Raw genomic sequence first — 18,396 nt, 5'->3', positions numbered from 1 at the left:
ACAAGGTCAGATGATAGGACGGGGATCAGATGATGTGGACAGTGGTCGTACGTTATACTAACCAAGTATTGATCAGTGATTTGGCACCAAGTTAAGTCAAATAGTTATAAATCATAACATAATTTCAATGAAAAACATAAAAGATACCTTATAAAATTTTGTTGATAAAACCGTTACACGATACATGTATTGTAAACTTGAACATTTCCGCGAGGGAGATTTACGTTAAATGCGTAAAGGCTATTTAGCCGCGAAAATTTACCCCCATGTAAATTGACTCGCAATGGAAGTGAAACAGAAAAAAAATCGCGGGAATAACCCCGACGTAGAATTTACCTATCGAAATCGCGAAATCAAACCCCAACGGAAATATCCACGTCTACAGTATATTGCTAGATGTATATCGTAACAAGACTGTTATATCTAGACTTTATTCACTATTTATTAACAAAGCAGAAATCTTAAAGACTTAAAGTAGTCTGAAAAAAATCAAATATATCAGTAAAAAGTCCGTCAATATTTCATTATTACATTAACCATTTCCAAAGTTTACCCATCCACCGACTTCAATCAAAAATCCCGAGAAACTAGAGAACTGGTCGTCTATTAAAGCGTCGTCTTGATCAAAATATCCATCTGACCTGACGTATACAATGTCCCCGACCGACAGGTTTACAATCACGGAAGTGGACGCGGAAGCTCGGGAGTTTGTAGGTTCCGCTAAAACCCAAGCTATTTCCGCTGCGTTTTTGACGACTTCCGCCCCAAAACTGTGTCCATGTTCTACCTGTATGGTGACGTAGAAGACGTAGGTGCCCGCCTGTTGACATGTGAAGACACCTGTTTGTGGATCGTAGTTATTCCCTTCGTTGGTAAGCACGTGATCCATGACGATTTTTTCGTTGCTATTATATGTCAATCGTTGACTAAGGCTTGCGGAGAAGGCGTACTTTGCAGCTCCCGTGTCTGATCTCACTGTAAAGTATAAAATTTAACAAACTAACACATATCTTTGAAATTTATATTTATTGACTTTACTCGATGTCAATCTATTATTCTTAAACCTAGTCTCAATAGGTTATCATTTAAGCATAGATGTCATTTTTTGTAGTTTCATCGGGGTATGAAAAAAAAATGTTTGCAAACTGTATGAATCCGCGTAATTCTCGGAATTTTTTTTATAGTGATATAAAAAAAATATCAACAAACCAAAAAGCCGCATTCTGCGTGCAAACAATGGAAAATTAATTATAGTCTATTGCAAAGTGTAAACTGTTTTCTATCCATGCAATATTTACAGATGTCAATTTTTTTCTTAAATCAGAATTATCAAACAAGATGGCATCCCAGATATGGCGGTTGAGTCCCATAGATTACATTCTTGTGCACTAATTGCGCAATGGGGCGATTCCACATTAGAAAATGTAAGGCAAGCAATTTTGTGTTTGGTGCCTAATGGCCGATTTTTGCATGATTAATCTGAATACTATTAGTTTTACAGTAATATGTTCATATGTTAGAAGCTTTTTCATGACATTCAGCGACTAAAACGTTTTTATATTCATGAGTCAAAGTTTGTAAGAATCAGGATACCGAGTAAGGAAACGACCATACTACACTTTTCAACCAGCATACAAAAGGTTGCCAGAAAAAATACTATCTTATCAGAAAATTATCAGTATTATGTGTTCAAATATACAATACACCAGGAACTTTTTTCTTGCAATTGTCATTTTGCATTAAAAGCGAATATTTTAAGCCGATTCCAGAAAATACTTAAAGCTTTTCTGAATGTAAAATCTGACCTGATTTAGAGGCCGAGGTCTCGAGTTGACGTAATACATTCTGATATTTGTGTTGTAAGGCAGACAATTCTGATTGGACGTTGGCCAGTTCATCCTCAAGATTGGACTTTTGTTGTCGTGCGGACGCCTGAACTCCTCTTACTGCTGTCTCGAGCTGCAGCAACCTTTCATTAACGTCATCAGAACCGTAAGTGCCATGCGATGAAGCTATGTATACCAAAACCAATTCCACAAGCCAGAGACGTTTATGGTTAAACATGTTGAAATATGCCAAGGTTTCTATATAGACGTCACTTCCTGTCCAACGTGGTCATGGACGTTATTGTAACAGATTATGACAAAAGGTTTGGCCGTATTTTGGCGGATTGCTAGACTGTAGTATATAAGTGCCCTTCAGTACACATCAGCCAGTTGACAGTGGAATTCCAGACGTGATCATCTGATAAGACAAAGGAAAACTCCTTTGTTATCTCTCCAAGTGCATTGGCAATCAGGCCATCAGTCTGTCCATGTTATCAGTTAGGATATTATTTCAAGTCTGAATAAGAAAACTACGAAAACTCTCTCTCGATATAATGGTGTTAACTTGTTATCCAAATTCGTAGTGTATTATATATCTTAGTGATACAATAGCACATACAGTTATAGGATACCAATAGCTACGGTTTAAAGCAACGTGCATTGTATGCTTAATGTTCAAAGATAATTTGATAAGTACACAGGAAGACGTCCTTCCGTATATCAGCATGGTCACTACAAAGCAAAGTAAGCTAAATAACGATCACGTGATTCTGGTTTGGTGATGAGAACAGAGAGACAGTAGTGAGCGAATATTGACATACTTGATATACATTGGCAATGAATTGAAGTTTACATTTGATATTTATTTTTAAAATCTTTGATGTAGGTCTTCTGAAAAAACAACAACCCTAAAGCCAACTATCTTCAACGATGAATTGCAACCTGACCTGTTTATAAAATTTACAACTCTCAGTTTTGATTGATGCGGGTTGAGGGAAACTATTGTTTAGGTGTTCGATCTTTTTCTGCATATAACTCATTTTCTTGTGTTATATGAAGTATTCCTATAAGTTTCCTTGCTGTCCTGATTCTTATTTTAAGAACATGACATTTCTTGCATTTCCAGTCTTGATTTAAATTGTTGTATTTTACATACTATAAATTTCAAGATTTATAGTCTAATAATTCACAAGTGAAGTTGAAATGTTCAATTTAATCAATATATAATAACAAATCTGGATAGGGCTATCTCAGAATTGTATGGACAGCGTACTTCTCTACAGATATATTATGTGTTTTGAATTCCAATGATACTGTTCAATTTGTTGACCTTGATAATCACACACCTCACAAGATTTAAAAGAAATGACAATGGGATTTTCTAATGAAATTTCAAATAATAAGTGCTTTGCATTTTCTTGTCATTCTGTTGTATTTTACTTGCACCTTGATTCGTGTTGTGGTAAAGACCATAAGTAATATATATCTATGATGACGTCATCAATAAAACCTTTCATATCACACGGAGAGCTTGCTCTGAAAGTAAGCGAAAGCGCTTGTGATTTTCTGGTTTGCATTTTTATTTGATTTTATCTACAAAGATATAGTGTACATGTAAAATCTTTTGTTCCCTAATTGGAATTATCCGTCGACAGGTCGATAATTTGCAATCAAAGTTAATAATTACAATTCCTAAGATTTGTAAAGCATTTTAACAAATCATATTCCATTCCATGGCAAAGATGTCGACTAATTCGTTAACCAGTTATTGCTATTATGATAAATATTTCTAAATTATCTCAGGATAAAAAAAGTTGTGTTTTCGTATCACGAAAAGCTATAATATGGACGTATGTTTACCTATTAATAAAAAAACGAAAGATATTCATTATTAAAAAAGAAAATAGAGGATTCCAATAAACATGCTATTTTATCCGATATTGGAAATAGGTCTAGATGCAATACATAAAGACAACACATTTGTTTATAAATAAACATGTAATTTAATTATAACTTCCAACATGATATGTGGATCGATAGATGAAAGACATGATGTATGTTTATTAACTGGGTAGTCATCCAATCAGAAACAATTGTCTGAAGTTCCGTACTAATGACCAACCAGATACCGGGAGGCAGGACTTTTTGCGAATTCAGCCAATCAAATGCGCTGATACAAAGTTCCATATAATTGACCAAACCAATAAAACGACACGACGTTTGGCGAAGTCAACCAATCACATCTGTCCATGGCGAAACGTCGATCTTTGGTAAAATCCTCCAATCAGACACTGTGTTACAGATTTTAACGTGATCGGCCAATCGGGTTTTGTTGAACACTGACAAATCAAATACAACGATATGACGTTCGGTATAGCGTTTTGGACTCCGTCACGTATCTCAACCTACAAGAGAAACAACATTTAAACATTAGATTACTTTATAGAGGAAAACGGTTAGAGAAATATCTTAGGGAATATTAATCCAGATAATACATAGATAATTCTTAATTACCATGGTATAATTAGCTAGATATGAATCCGATTGAAACAACATGTCCCCATCACTTGTTTGGCAGAGTCCAAAATTAGTAATTTTTAATTGTAGATATACGAACAAGTTTTACCATAACAGAATCGAAATATTTATATTACAGGTATTTCGACAACAAAATAAAATAAAATAAAATAAAAACAACAACAAACAAAAACAAAACAAAACGAAAACAGAACCTAAAAGAAAATGCACATGAACTAAAAAAGATTCTATCGAAGGACAAAGATAATTGTTGCTGTATCAGTTTTTGTTTGTTTTTGTTTTTGTTTTTTAAATATTTTGAATCTTTATGTTTACGATTGTTGATTGGTACTGTAAGATACTGACCTAGTTTGAACACAAGTCTTCCAGCGCCAGGGCCCGCACTGTGTGGTGAATTCCTCTCTCTGAAGCCTCCGGTATGTTTTCTGATAGGGAACGACGTATTTCTCGTAGTTACACCCCCTGGAATTAAAAATCACATGATTTGATTATTAAAAGTATGTAAATAAATTGTTTATATTTTTTCAGTTTCAATACAAAATGTGTTGACATACATGTCTGTAAATATTTCTGTTGTTGTTGCCATGTTTGTATAAGGTATATATCAACATTGAAAACAATCAAGGTCCTAATATGATGAAGGAATATAATAACATTGAAAAATAAATAAATGATATTTAGGGTAAAGATTTGTAGGAATGATGTGGAATATTCAATTTAAATATTGAAATAAACCAAATTTTATAAATGCCAGTGATCGTTTTTTCGAGTTATTTCCCTTGTACTAGTGGTGATTGCGGTTGAACTTTTGTTCTTTATTGACTTTGAGTCTTCCGACTCATCAGTATCATATACATACATAATATACAAATTTTACATAACATTGACAACATCAGGACAAAACACACACAAAAACATAAATTCGTGCCAGAGACAATATACTCGGAGAGCATAACTATGTTAAAGAAGCTCTTTTGACATTTGCCACTTTGATGTATTTGGCCAATTTTTCCAATTCTTTGGTATTTTGCCCGTTGAATAATTGTATCAATTTCAACATACTTGGCTTTTTAAAATAGTAACTTTTCAAATATTTCTACGAATATCAGAATAACATGGGCATTTTAAAATAAAATGAAATTCGTCCTCGACATCATTTAAATTACATACAGAACAAATTCTCAAGTGTCGCTAGATATTTTGATAACGACCTTTTTCTACATTTAAATAAGCAATATATTGATCGTGATGAAAATCATCATCATCATCATCACCGTCATCATCAGCGTCGTCGTCGTCGTCGTTACATTTTGACTAATTAATTAACCAACCACCATGTACGTGTATTTCTGAGATGTGTATATTTGTTCGCTAATTCATATTTACCACACACAATTTTTAATCATGTATAAGTAAACCTACTCCATGGTCCGTTAATCCTAAAATATAATTACTTTCATTAAGATTGTATCAGTTTTTTTGGGGGGGGGGTTTTGTGTGTTTTTTGTTTTGCTTTTTTTTTGTTTTTTGTTTTGTTTTGTTTTTTTTGTTTTTTTTGCTTGTTTTGTTTTGATGGCGCGGGAAGGATGTCATAATTAAATATTTTTGCAGAAATAATTTTGCCTAGACATAAATCGAATATTGCCTAGGCTGAAATATTTTTGCCTAAGCAATATTCGATTTTTGCCTAGGCAATATTTTATTTTTGCCTAGCCAAAAATATTTAATTATGACATCCTTCCCGCGCCATATGTTTTGCTTTTTTGTTTTTTTGTTTTTTAGTTCCACTCCCGTTATCCGGATGATATTCCGATATGGAATAGAAAATAATTGACTATCGAACATGTCTAACAAAACACTGCAGGACGAACCTAGTGTTAACGAACCATTACATCGTACATATAATCAAAATATTTCCTGTAGTCCATTTCTACCTAAAATAGACTTCGTAATAAGGTTTGGCGTTATCTATGTCGTTTTGATTAATGACCAATCACGTGCTTATCTGGCAGTAAATGATAAATTGATAATCGATATATCAGTGTACTTATCAATGTGCAATCATGCAGCTGGTGGCATTGTGAGCTGCGGTGGTGACGTAGAATCGCATGTGGGGAGCGATCTTTGACCTTTGAACTCGCACGTCTATTTTTGTGGTATTATAGTATTTTGTACACTTCGACAGATGTGAACTAAATGTACAGTGTATGTATAATGAACTATACTGCACGCACGTTTTAAATGACTAAATTATATATTAACTCCACGTTATAACAATCTGTAATTATCTTTATAGCAATAAACTTAAGATAAACTCGTCCAACGTCATTTGTATTATTATTTTTTGAGATTATAATTTTATATCGACTTAAAATCTACAGGATAGAAATAAGGTGTAAATATTTATAATCGCGATATTGCTGAATTTGTGATACACCGTCATCTAGCTCTAACTAGCAAGTGTTGATATGTCATAATGTACACACCTCCTCTCGCATGTCTGCCCACCGTAACCTTTGGGACACCGACACTTATTACGTCTGCAGCGGCCGCCATTTTGGCAAGGCTTAGCACATTTGCCTGAAACAAAACAAAACAGAAAATATATTAAGGCATAAAAATATTTCCCGAATGTTTGTTAAAACTTTTTTCGGACACAAGAGAATAGAGTTCCTTACAGTGAGCCCACGATCACACAAACTTACCTCGCTGGCACCATTTCCCTGAGTATCCTGGCAAGCATTCACATTTATTGTGACCTATGCATTTCCCGCCATTTTTACATGATCGTCTGCAGGTGACTGAAATAACGAAAACACACATATATGTATATCATAGTTGAATACATTATCATTTCGTTGATGTTAGCTAACGTATAAACGATATTCAATGAAATTTGAAGTTATCCCACCATTTATTTAAAACCAGCGAAGGGACTAACGAAAACCGAACATTGACTTGTCACAATCTAACTACGACATTGTACATGCAGTTAGATAATATCGATAAAAACTTCAAAACATCGCAAGTAAATACTCAAGCATTCATAACACTTCGGCAGTTACTCTAATTCTGAACCATGCAGCCTGACCTACCACAAAAAAGGTAAAATCGCATAATGTTTTGATGAATACGGTCAAACGTTGCGTTATTCAATAATTTTATGTTTTTATTAATATGTTTACATTTATATTGTATATTTCCCATTTGTATTCAATAAGTTCAAATTTTTATATATAGTATTTGTATTATAGTATTTGTATTATAGTATTTGTATGTATACTATTTGTATATATTGTATTTGTATATATAGTATTTGTATATATAGTATTTGTAAGTTAGTATTTGTATGTATAGTATTTGTATGTACATAGTATTTGTATATATATAGTATTTGTATATATAGTATTTGTATATATAGTATTTGTATATATAGTATTTGTATGTATAGTATTTGTATATATAGTATTTGTAAGTATAGTATTTATATGTATAGTATTTGTATATATAGTATTTGTATGTATAGTATTTGTAAGTATAGTATTTATATGTATAGTATTTGTATATATAATATTTGTATATATAATATTTGTATGTATAGTATTTGTATATATATAGTATTTGTATATATATAGTATTTGTATGTATAGTATTTGTATGTATAGTATTTGTATATATAGTATTTGTATACATAGTATTTGTATACATAGTATTTGTATATATAGTATTTGTATATATAGTATTTGTATATATATAGTATTTGTATATATAGTATTTGTATGTATAGTATTTGTATATATAGTATTTGTATGTATAGTACATTTTTTGTATTTGTATATGTAGTATTTGTAAGTGTAGTATTTGTATGTATAGTATTTGTATGTATATTATTTGTATGTATAGTATTTGTATGTATAGTATTTGTATATATAGTATTTGTATGTATAGTATTTGTATGTATAGTATTTGTATATATAGTATTTGTATATATATAGTATTTGTATATATAGTATTTGTATGTATAGTATTTGTATATATAGTATTTGTATGTATAGTATTTGTATATATAGTATTTGTATGTATAGTATTTGTATATATAGTATTTGTATATATAGTATTTGTATATATATAGTATTTGTATATATAGTATTTGTATATTTAGTATTTGTATATATAGTATTTGTATTATAATATTTATATGTATAGTATTTGTATATGTAGTATTTGTATATATAGTATTTGTATGTATAGTATTTGTATGTATATTATTTGTATGTATAGTACATTTTTTGTATTTGTATATGTAGTATTTGTAAGTATAGTATTTGTATGTATAGTATTTTGGTGTATAGCATTTGTTTTAAAATAATAAACTTGCTTATCATTTGTTATGATTTCAAATAAATTGTTATATTCCCTCACGTTTCCAAAATTGTCAGCTTTTCGTATTAATTTGAGTCATATCATTACACCCCACCTGATATTATGAAAAGAAAATGCGTTGACATAAAACAGATCAATTTATCATCAAATAACTTTTCTATTGTGTTTGAAAAAGGTCACACAAACTCGTGGTTGTTATATATGGTATTTATTTCTCTCTCTTTGGTTATTTTTTTCAAAGTTACAAAAACACTCATTAAAACTCGTGCTTTTAAAACTTTTGAAAAATAACGTTCTCGAGTGAAAAATACCATTTACAACGGCAACTCGTTGTGTAATATCTATGTGTATTATTTGTATTTGTATTCAATATTTCATTATTTATATTTCATATTTTGCATTTGTAAACAAAATCATTTGTATTCAATATTGTATTTGAAAAGCGCGATATCTACTTAAGAGTAATTATCTATTTTTAGGACAAATTAATTTTGCAACTTTCGGAAAATGGTATTGAATATCATTGCAAAGAGGATACAGTATTCTTTTAAAATTTGAAAACACATATAACTTTTTACAATACAAATGAATCAGATGTGATATAAAACACAAATGGAAAGTTTGACATGCCGTCAGTGAAAACCGCGTGTAGTTCTACGCAGAAGCTATTACGAATGATGAGGGGTTCCGAACGTATTATGATTTGAATGAACATAAGAATAACTTACATTCCTGACAATACGAGCCGTAATATCCCGCTCTACACCTACAAACATAGGGATAGATACACACACCGCTATTCTGGCATGTCGGGTTACACACAGCTGCAACAAAATCAAACAGCGCCATTAGGGTCTGAGCATGCGCAGTTAAATCATTAATTTCATTATTCCAGGTATCATGGTTTAAGTTCGTCTTTTTGGTTAATAATGCAATTCATGTAATATAACGAAGCCTGAAGAGGGTTTTAGTATACATATTAAAATAATAAAATCAATTTCAATAATGGAATTTTCACAAAATGTCTTAACCAACATTCTATTAAGTAATATTGGAGTACCACGACAAGATGTGTTTCCTTTGACATTACATATTGTTCAAAACTAGAAATAGCCTGTTAATGTAAACTAGCCATAAAATAAACAGTTAACACTTTAGCGGACTATGTAGTGAATCTAGTGGTACATACAAAATCACTAACAACAACAAATGCAAGATAAAAAAGATGGTTTTTTGTTTGTTTTTTGTTTGTTTGTTTTTTTAGAAAAACCAATTCGCCTATCGCTCGCATATATTGTATATATATATATTATCAATGGTTATAGCGAAAGACATAAACACCGAAAACGTGCTGGTTTGAATTTTAGATATTCAATAAATCTATATATCAATCTCTGTGTGTGCAAGTATTGACACAATATCAAAGCATAAAATAATGCACTAATGATAGTTCTACTTCCTTGATGGATGTAAATGTCATTCCAACTGGCATGCTGCATGCTTAGAACTATTCCATCGATCATCATGCTTTTACATCTTTTCATTACTCATCTCAACAAGTCCGCTCCCTCATCGACCTTACAACGCAATCTAAGCTATATACTTGTCTGGATTTCTCGCTTTTAAACTCGAAATTTTGAACATTATACAGATTCTAAGATATGTATCAGTCGATACTGGCCGAACTAAAACCTACCCTTTTGGCATCTTTTGCCCCTGTACCCTCGGGGACATGAACATTTGTTTGGTGCCACACACTTCCCTCCATTGTAGCAGCCTCGTCGGCAAATTGCTGCAAACAAACCAGGAATATACCGTTCATAGACAAATACAAGTTGTATGCTTCATAATTCTATAACGTTATGATTGTTATTCTAGAATTAAGATTAAAACAAAGCATTGATTATACTGACATTTTAAGTTTTAACAAAGCATTGATTATACCGACATTTTAAGTTTTAACAAAGCATTGATTATACCGACATTTTAAGTTTTTCGTAAAGTTGTTAAGATTCTTTTTTTCGGAATGATATCTTAAGTAAACATAATTCTACAGAATACGTTTTTGATAAATACCCACATGCGTAACTATAAAAATAGGCATTTAGATATCTGTACAGTACAGAAAAATGTAGATTAAAGTATGAAATTATGTATGGTTTATGAATTTATAAATTTGTTGTCTGGATACACTTCAATATATCAAAATATGCTATCAATTAGTTCAGACTTTACGCCACACTTTTATATTTGTCCGTGGAATATAAACAATATCTCATTTATTATAAGTAGGAAGTACGGACGGTTAAGATATTTTGTTAAAAGCTTCATGCATATAATCAAGCTTGATTATAATTGGAGTAATCTATTGAAATTATAAAAGTCGAAGTATCTATTGGTACTTGCCAAATCGGAAGTCAACACGTCATTTGTGGTATTGTATATAAAACTCATTAATCATGCATTCATAGTTTAAACACGTTTTATTGTCAATATACAGGGTTGGACACAACTTACATGTACATAGACCATTCATAGTTACAGTTTAATGACTCGAAGTCCACAATAAACGCCGTGTGTATGTTTTCTTTTGTTCGTTAATTTTCAAAATTTCAGAAATATATCAATAGTTATAATTAATATTTAACGGGAAATTATCAGTAACAACACGGACACTATGTAACGTCTGTGTACATTTACTTGGTATTTGACATCGATGTTAATTTGCAGTGTTTAATACCTGGACTACTTGCAGCTCTGTACGAACACTTTTATATACTTTATGAAATTTGAAATTACTTGGATATGATAAATTATGTTTGGTAAGGTAAATATTTATTGAATTTCATTATCTATCGAGGAACTTCCTCGTGGATATAAACATGGAGGACGAAGTCAAATATGACAATCTTTAACCACCTTATAAACAATGAAATGGACCTTAATCACTTTAGCTAACCCCCTTTCTATATTACAAAGAGCTAAACATTGGAGTTTTTTTTTTTTTCTTCAGAAATCTGCATATTTACCTTAAACTCTACGGTGGAACTATTTTTCTGAAAAACGGGCTTCTTTCTTTGATAAGAGTTCTTTAAAGTGTCTAATTAGGGCGTATTTTGATGATTGAACTGCCCTCCCTATATGCTATAACTGGTATATACAGTCGTCAATTTGAAACTGAGATACTATTTAGGTAATCTACAGAGTCTTCTATTCGGCATTCATAACAAATGTTCTGAGTAAATATTAAATAATGTAAAGTTTGTGTTTAGAACAGATTTTAACTGTTGATTAAGTTAGTACATGGAGTATGATACTCACGTTTAGAGCAGTCTTTCCCTGTGTATCCCTTCCGACATTTACACGTGTTGTGACGTACACAGCGTCCGCCATTGTGACACACTTTCGTACAAAATGCTAAAAAATAATAATGAATAATATTTACTATACATTAGTATTGAGAAACAAAGCTTACAGATATATAATTTACCCATATAAAATGCACATATCAATCTTTTGTATACTCACGTTTACATATAGGCTGTATATAGCCGAACGGACACGAACATATCCCTGGTGCCACACAACGCCCGCCATTTCTACACTTCGGGGAGCAGACGGCTACGTGTCAAAAATGGAAATATTCTTAGTATGTAATTGCAATACAACAAGGTCATATATTGATAAACAGTAGAAATAGGCGAACAGTGATTTGTTTGACACTGGTAATGACACCATTAAACGTATCAGAGTAAAAGCTGGAACAATGATACACTATTTCATAAATACAATGTACAATTGTACTGTAATTCGGCAAAGGTGTTATACATAATTATGATGGAAAGGATTGGTAAGATAAAATGAATGATAGTTATCTATGTTTTGTTTCTTCAAATATCCTCTTTTTAAATGACAACAATCCAGTCATGCCGGGTATGCTTGTTAAAGGTACCTTAGTGATCATATTCCTTTTCGGTTTGAATCTCAATATTAAACTTTATTCCAATACGAATTCCATAATCATGGTTCCTTTTGCATTCTTCTTTATTATGATATATCATTTAACATTTTGGTAGTTTATAGTGTACAATATCGGATACTAACCTTTTTCACATTGTCTGCCAAAATACCCTTGGGGACATACACACTGACCGGAAGTGGAACAGTTTCCTCCGTTTTTACAAGGACGTGGACACCGAACTAACAAAAAATAAATAGCAACGTTAGTAAGGAGTACTTATAGATAGTAGTAGTAATTGTCGTTTAGTGTCCGCAAATCAACATGTTACAATTCTTGATTTCTATATTTATCCAACTGACATTGTTATTACCAGCTGACTCCGGACTTACCCGACTGACACCGTTATAACCAGCTGATTCCGGACTTACCCGACTGACACTGTTATAACCATGACTCTGGACTTACCCGACTGACACCGTTATAACCGACTGACTCCGGACTTACCCGACTGACACCGTTATAACCGACTGACTCCGGACTTACCCGACTGACACCGTTATAACTGACTGACTCCGGACTTACCCGACTGACACCGTTATAACCGACTGACTCCGGACTTACCCGCCTGACACCGTTAAAACAAGCTGACTCCGGATTACCCGACTGACACCGTTATAACCAGCTGACTCCGGACTTACCCGACTGACACCGTTATAACCAACTGACTCCGGACTTACCCGACTGACACCGTTATAACCGACTTACTCCGGACTTACCCGACTGACACCGTTGTCCGTAATAGCCAGACGGGCAATGGCATTGGCCGTCCTGTCCACAGCTGCCGCCATTAAGACACGATTCCTGACAAAGCTCTGAAATAATGTTACCAAGCTTAAAATATATATTTTTTGTGCTGGGTATTAAAATATATGAAGCATATTAACTATTTATAAAGTGTTGCCTTCTTTTGAGGGCACTAAGGTATGATTGTGTTGTCGAGGGATGGCATAGCACCCGAGCCGGAGGCGAGGTACTATTCCTCCTCGAGACAACACTTTCAAACCATATTGCCCTATCACCCTCAAAAAGGACAATAACTTTTATATTTTAGAACACCACACTTTCATTTTACTTTGCTTATTTCAGTATTCAATTGAATATTTCACAACAAGAGAGTTTGCCAGCATCTTCCATTTTTGTTGCCTACATTAATCACAACAGTAGCAGTGACGTCACTATATATCGCACTAAAGATAGTGCCCGGAGGAGCGAATAATTTTGTCTTATAGTGCCTGAGCGAATGCCAATGCAAAGTCAATATTTTTTCATGAGATATACCAAATTAAAAAAAAAAAAAAATGATACGCTGCTTTTTGTCTTAGGTTTATATTTCCGGAACAATATATGAATGCAGTTGGTTTAGAGGACAAACTCCATATTCCCATACCTCGACATTCCTGGACGAAGCAGTGTCGTGACTGAGATGTCTCTGGCTGGCCGCTTACACATTCTTCCACGCTGATTTCATTATTGAGACAATACAATGACCGCGTCTCCATTCCGGAACCACATGTGGTGCTACAAGAAGACCAAGATGACCACTCTGTTGGCATGGCTGTAAAGAAAAAAAAACTGATGTCAATGACAGCACGATAAATGTGTTAAAATTATAGCTAGATAACACACGAATTCGAAGTAAATTAAAAATTCGCTATGAGTACGCCTTAGTTCTAAAATATAGCTGTTGAATATATATACATATATATCATTGCAAATTATTATTCATAATTATTTATGTAACAAATGTTCCAAATCAATATTACAATTTTCAAATGTTATTTAAGCAGATTTATTTTTGTCTATATTTACGAGATGTTCTAGATTGTAACTGCTTTATAAACCTTGTGCTGTGGCTAGTTCCTTAAGATCATCCTTGTGTGTTGTTGTAGTCGTCAGTACAGAGGGAGGTGTAGGCTTGGGTCGAACATCTCCATCATCCTTACTCGCCGGTTCTTGTATCTATAACAAATACATTTCCAGTTAAAATCAAACATATTTAGATTAAGTTACATTTCCGATATAAAACGAAAGGTTGTGATTTGGAGGAAAATCAAGTCACCAACATCATAACATTAAATACTGCTTCGCCGCTGAACTTCTAATTAACAGGATTCGTAACGTTCTTTGCCATTAACTTCTAATTAACAGGATACTTAACGTTCTTTGCCATTAACTTCTAATAAACAGGATTCTTAACGTTCTTTGCCATTAACTCCTAGTTTAAAGGATTCTTAATGTTCTTCATCACTTAATTCCTAATTAAAAAGGTTGTTTTTTTTATGTTATTAGCTATTACCCTCCTAATTGAAAGGATTCTTGATGTTCTTCATTGCTTAACTCCTAATTAACAGGATTTTAATGTTCTTCTCTATTACCCTCCTAATTAAAAGAAATCTTAATGTTCCTCATCACTAATACCTAATTAACAGGATTTTTTTAACATTCTTCGCCATTGACTCCTAATTAAAAGGATCCGCATTTTTGCTACATATATGGTAAGTCTGCCTTGTCTATCTAGAGAAAGTCAGCTCACTCGTGACTTATGTCAATAACGTTAATAATTTTGCTTTGGATAACGGCGCGATATTACTGAATTCATCTTCACAAATTAAATAATTTTACAATTATTGGCAAGTGTGGGAGAAAAATGTATGATTTTTGGTATCAGATTTTTTTATGACGACCGCTCTACCTAGTCTTTATAAAGCTTACCGTCGGATTGAGATATGCCTATCTTCCTCACTCTGGGGCGAACATAAGAATGGAATCATTTGTATTGTTAAGGTATATATTGTTTAATGAAAGACTAGACAGTAACTAACTTATGCTGAAAATGAAGATGTAGACAGTCCAAATACATTTTTATTAAGTTATCTTGTAGAGGTATAACACTCCAAAATATTGTTACAAATAAAGAGCGGTCGGTTTTCGATCCCAGAGAGATAGCTTGATGTACGTGAATCTAGTTTCACTTTTATATGTCAGTAAGAAAAACCTCTTCAATAGTGCGAAGATTAATGGTTTAATCAAGGTGGCCCATAGTAATGTATAAATGTATTGTATTCAGTAATATCTAAATCATATTCTATTTAGGCTTAGAGCGTTTTCTTTTGTGTTATGAAGGTTAATTCAAACGCCAACGTTCTAGATTTTTGATAAAGACACAGCGAAATGCATGATGGATATGTTCAGGGTGTTAAGGTGCTTAAAAGTACATTAAATACAGAATATTCGGACCCTCGGTGATAGTTTAAACTCAATTAAATAAAGAATGTTCGGACCCTCGGTGATAGTTTAAACTCAATTGAATGAACTAACGTTATCATAACTACATTCATCATTTAGGAGTTGCTTGATAAATGATTTTTGAGATGGTCGTGAAACAAGGTATAGTTCAATCAACGTATTCAAATATCAGGTATGAATATATTGGTTTACGGTATCATGAACTATTCTTAGATATCTTAAAATTGCGTTCCGTCACTCCGTTTGGAGTCTTAATGAGGTTTTAATATGAACAGACACTATTGAAGCCTACGGTAGAAAACGCGGATGTCTGTAATAAAGAAAAACTTTTCTTACGCCTGATATCAGAGCGCTTTATAAGATTATCATTTAAGTATAATAGGATGGCGATAGAAGTACATATCAACCCGTAACTAAAGTCTGGGGATATTTATGATAAGCACTTTCAAATTGGAACAAAACGTACCTAGTCAACTTATGTGCCTACGTGAAGCATAATTACAGAGTTAACTAACATCAACTAAGATTTGTAACTAATTCATATCTCCGTATTTAATCTTTATCAATTTATCAGTAGTATACTCTGCCAATGGATTATATTGGCCACCAATGTTTGCCGTAACCTGCATGCCACATCTAAATTCTTATAAATAATAGCATAGGTTCATCATACGCAAATGCAATTTCATGCTCTTTTAAAAATGGAATTCAGTAAATAACGAAAGTAAGGTCCCTAGCATCACTAAAGAGGCCAAAACGGACGAAACAGGCTAGGGTTATTCATTATTTGGTACATATCACGGTCTTATTAAAAATGTGCTGTCGGCATTTGGGCCTTTTGTACTTATTCGTCAATACACTTACCACTTCTCCGGTTTGTATGAAGCATTGATGAGCGGCAGCTGTAGGGTCCGATGATATTGTCAGTTGCTCCAGTTGGCCCTATGGTCAAAACGTTCAAAATATTATTCCTGACATTTTTTTGCATTTGTGTTAAATTTCAAAACTATGTAAATTTTCACTGTTTGAATAAAACATTGATTTTAACTCACTATTGAATATTTGTTATTGATATTGGTCTGCTTTAATAGTTTCCTACCAGTGAAACAGTGGGGGTTGGGGTGGAGTGTGGGTGGGTGGGGCAATATTTTCCCACTCCGTCCGTAATATCTCGCAAAAGTTGCAGTATCAGAATTGTTGAGTCAGGGTCACTGTTACGGTTTTGTTTGTTTGTTTTGTTTGTTTGTTTGTTGTTTGGGGTTTTTTTTGAGAAAATTCTTCTCGGCGCTCTAGTGTCTTAATTCCTTGAGGGATTTTAATCACACTTCACTCAAGTATTGAGGGTCATGATATCTCGGACAAGCTGGAGGTGATAGGATCAAGGGCTAGTAAACCGTTATTTTTCAGAATATGATGTCAGCACTGTGGTAGTTTCATTCATTGAAGGATTTTCATCAAACTTCAAATACTAATTTAGGACTATAATACCTATATATGTTAAAGTTTCAGGGCTGTCAAGGTCACCTCTACAAGATTCAAAAAATCTTAGTCAGCGCTTCCGTGCCTTAATTAATTCTATGTATTTTGATCAAACTCAAAGGACCGTAATAGCTATATCGGGGTCCGGCGGGGGACATACATTGATTTAACAAAGTTCAGTATGATAATTATTCTTGTTATATTGAGATGTACATTTCTTTGTTTACTTACCTCAAATGGTCGTCCATATCTGGCGAAGTATGGACCAATAGAAGCCATGAGGTTAACCCCAAAGGTTGGGTGTTCCGAACGGCTCAAAGTTTTACTGAGGACATGTATGCAGTCTATATACATTTTAATGGAATGACCTTTAACACTAAACGCGAATTGATGCCAATCACCATTCGCCAAACTAACATCGAACGAAGGTGATTTAAATCCAGGTAAATCATTTTGATCATAATATTCAAGTTTAGTTACATCTCCGTATTTTATTGACAGTCTTTGTTTTCCCATGATGTCACTTAAAGTAAACAAATATCCTTCACTATCGACAGGAAGTCTTGCCGTCACCATAATAGAAAAGTCGATTGGGAATCCCGTCCGGAATAGCGATGATAAAGGTGAGTATAAATTGGCTCTTTGTGTGATGTTAAATGAGGAAGGGCGCATGGCGTCTCGAGTTATACCAACCGGAAGTGACTGAATGTTGAAAATTTCCATGACGTTTCTTGTGCCTGATGAATAAGATAAACGATATCAAGCTAGTTACTGTAAGCTTATTCATTTTGGCGAGGCAATAATCTAGCTAATTAACGATTTAAAACCGATAAACAGAATGATAAACTGGCACACACACAGTAATTGACATTGGAAAATAAACATGTACAGAAACTGTACTTA

The 18,396-nt window shown here is 33.1% G+C and overlaps 2 protein-coding genes across 2 annotated transcripts in view; both read right to left on the bottom strand.

Annotated features, from left to right (window-relative positions):
* Positions 1-418: 418 nt before the first annotated feature.
* Positions 419-2,403, bottom strand: LOC117322240 (complement C1q-like protein 3). Its single transcript, XM_033877042.1, has 2 exons — positions 1,806-2,403; positions 419-975 (listed from the first exon to the last, which is right to left on the bottom strand). The coding sequence occupies exons 1-2, from the start codon at positions 2,062-2,064 to the stop codon at positions 533-535; spliced, it is 702 nt and encodes a 233-aa protein (XP_033732933.1). The 5' UTR covers positions 2,065-2,403; the 3' UTR covers positions 419-532.
* Positions 2,404-3,743: 1,340 nt separating this feature from the next.
* The window catches only part of LOC117322238, a 48,240-nt gene continuing 33,587 nt past the window's right edge, over positions 3,744-18,396 (bottom strand). The window contains exons 3-16 of the mRNA XM_033877040.1: positions 17,725-18,230; positions 16,879-16,956; positions 14,610-14,727; positions 14,156-14,323; positions 13,485-13,580; positions 12,852-12,947; positions 12,276-12,368; positions 12,069-12,164; positions 10,444-10,539; positions 9,476-9,571; positions 7,070-7,165; positions 6,851-6,944; positions 4,710-4,826; positions 3,744-4,231 (exon numbers count right to left, since the gene is read on the bottom strand). Of these exons, the coding sequence (XP_033732931.1) occupies positions 4,174-4,231; positions 4,710-4,826; positions 6,851-6,944; positions 7,070-7,165; positions 9,476-9,571; positions 10,444-10,539; positions 12,069-12,164; positions 12,276-12,368; positions 12,852-12,947; positions 13,485-13,580; positions 14,156-14,323; positions 14,610-14,727; positions 16,879-16,956; positions 17,725-18,230 (1,808 nt within the window). The 3' untranslated portion in view covers positions 3,744-4,173. The remainder of the gene's footprint in view (positions 4,232-4,709; positions 4,827-6,850; positions 6,945-7,069; positions 7,166-9,475; positions 9,572-10,443; positions 10,540-12,068; positions 12,165-12,275; positions 12,369-12,851; positions 12,948-13,484; positions 13,581-14,155; positions 14,324-14,609; positions 14,728-16,878; positions 16,957-17,724; positions 18,231-18,396) is intronic.

This window comes from Pecten maximus, chromosome 2 (genome assembly GCF_902652985.1).
Source record: "Pecten maximus chromosome 2, xPecMax1.1, whole genome shotgun sequence".
Lineage (NCBI taxonomy): Eukaryota > Metazoa > Mollusca > Bivalvia > Pectinida > Pectinidae > Pecten > Pecten maximus.
The sequence above is the reverse complement of the archived record's forward strand: the minus strand, read 5'-3'. Positions and strand labels throughout refer to the sequence as shown.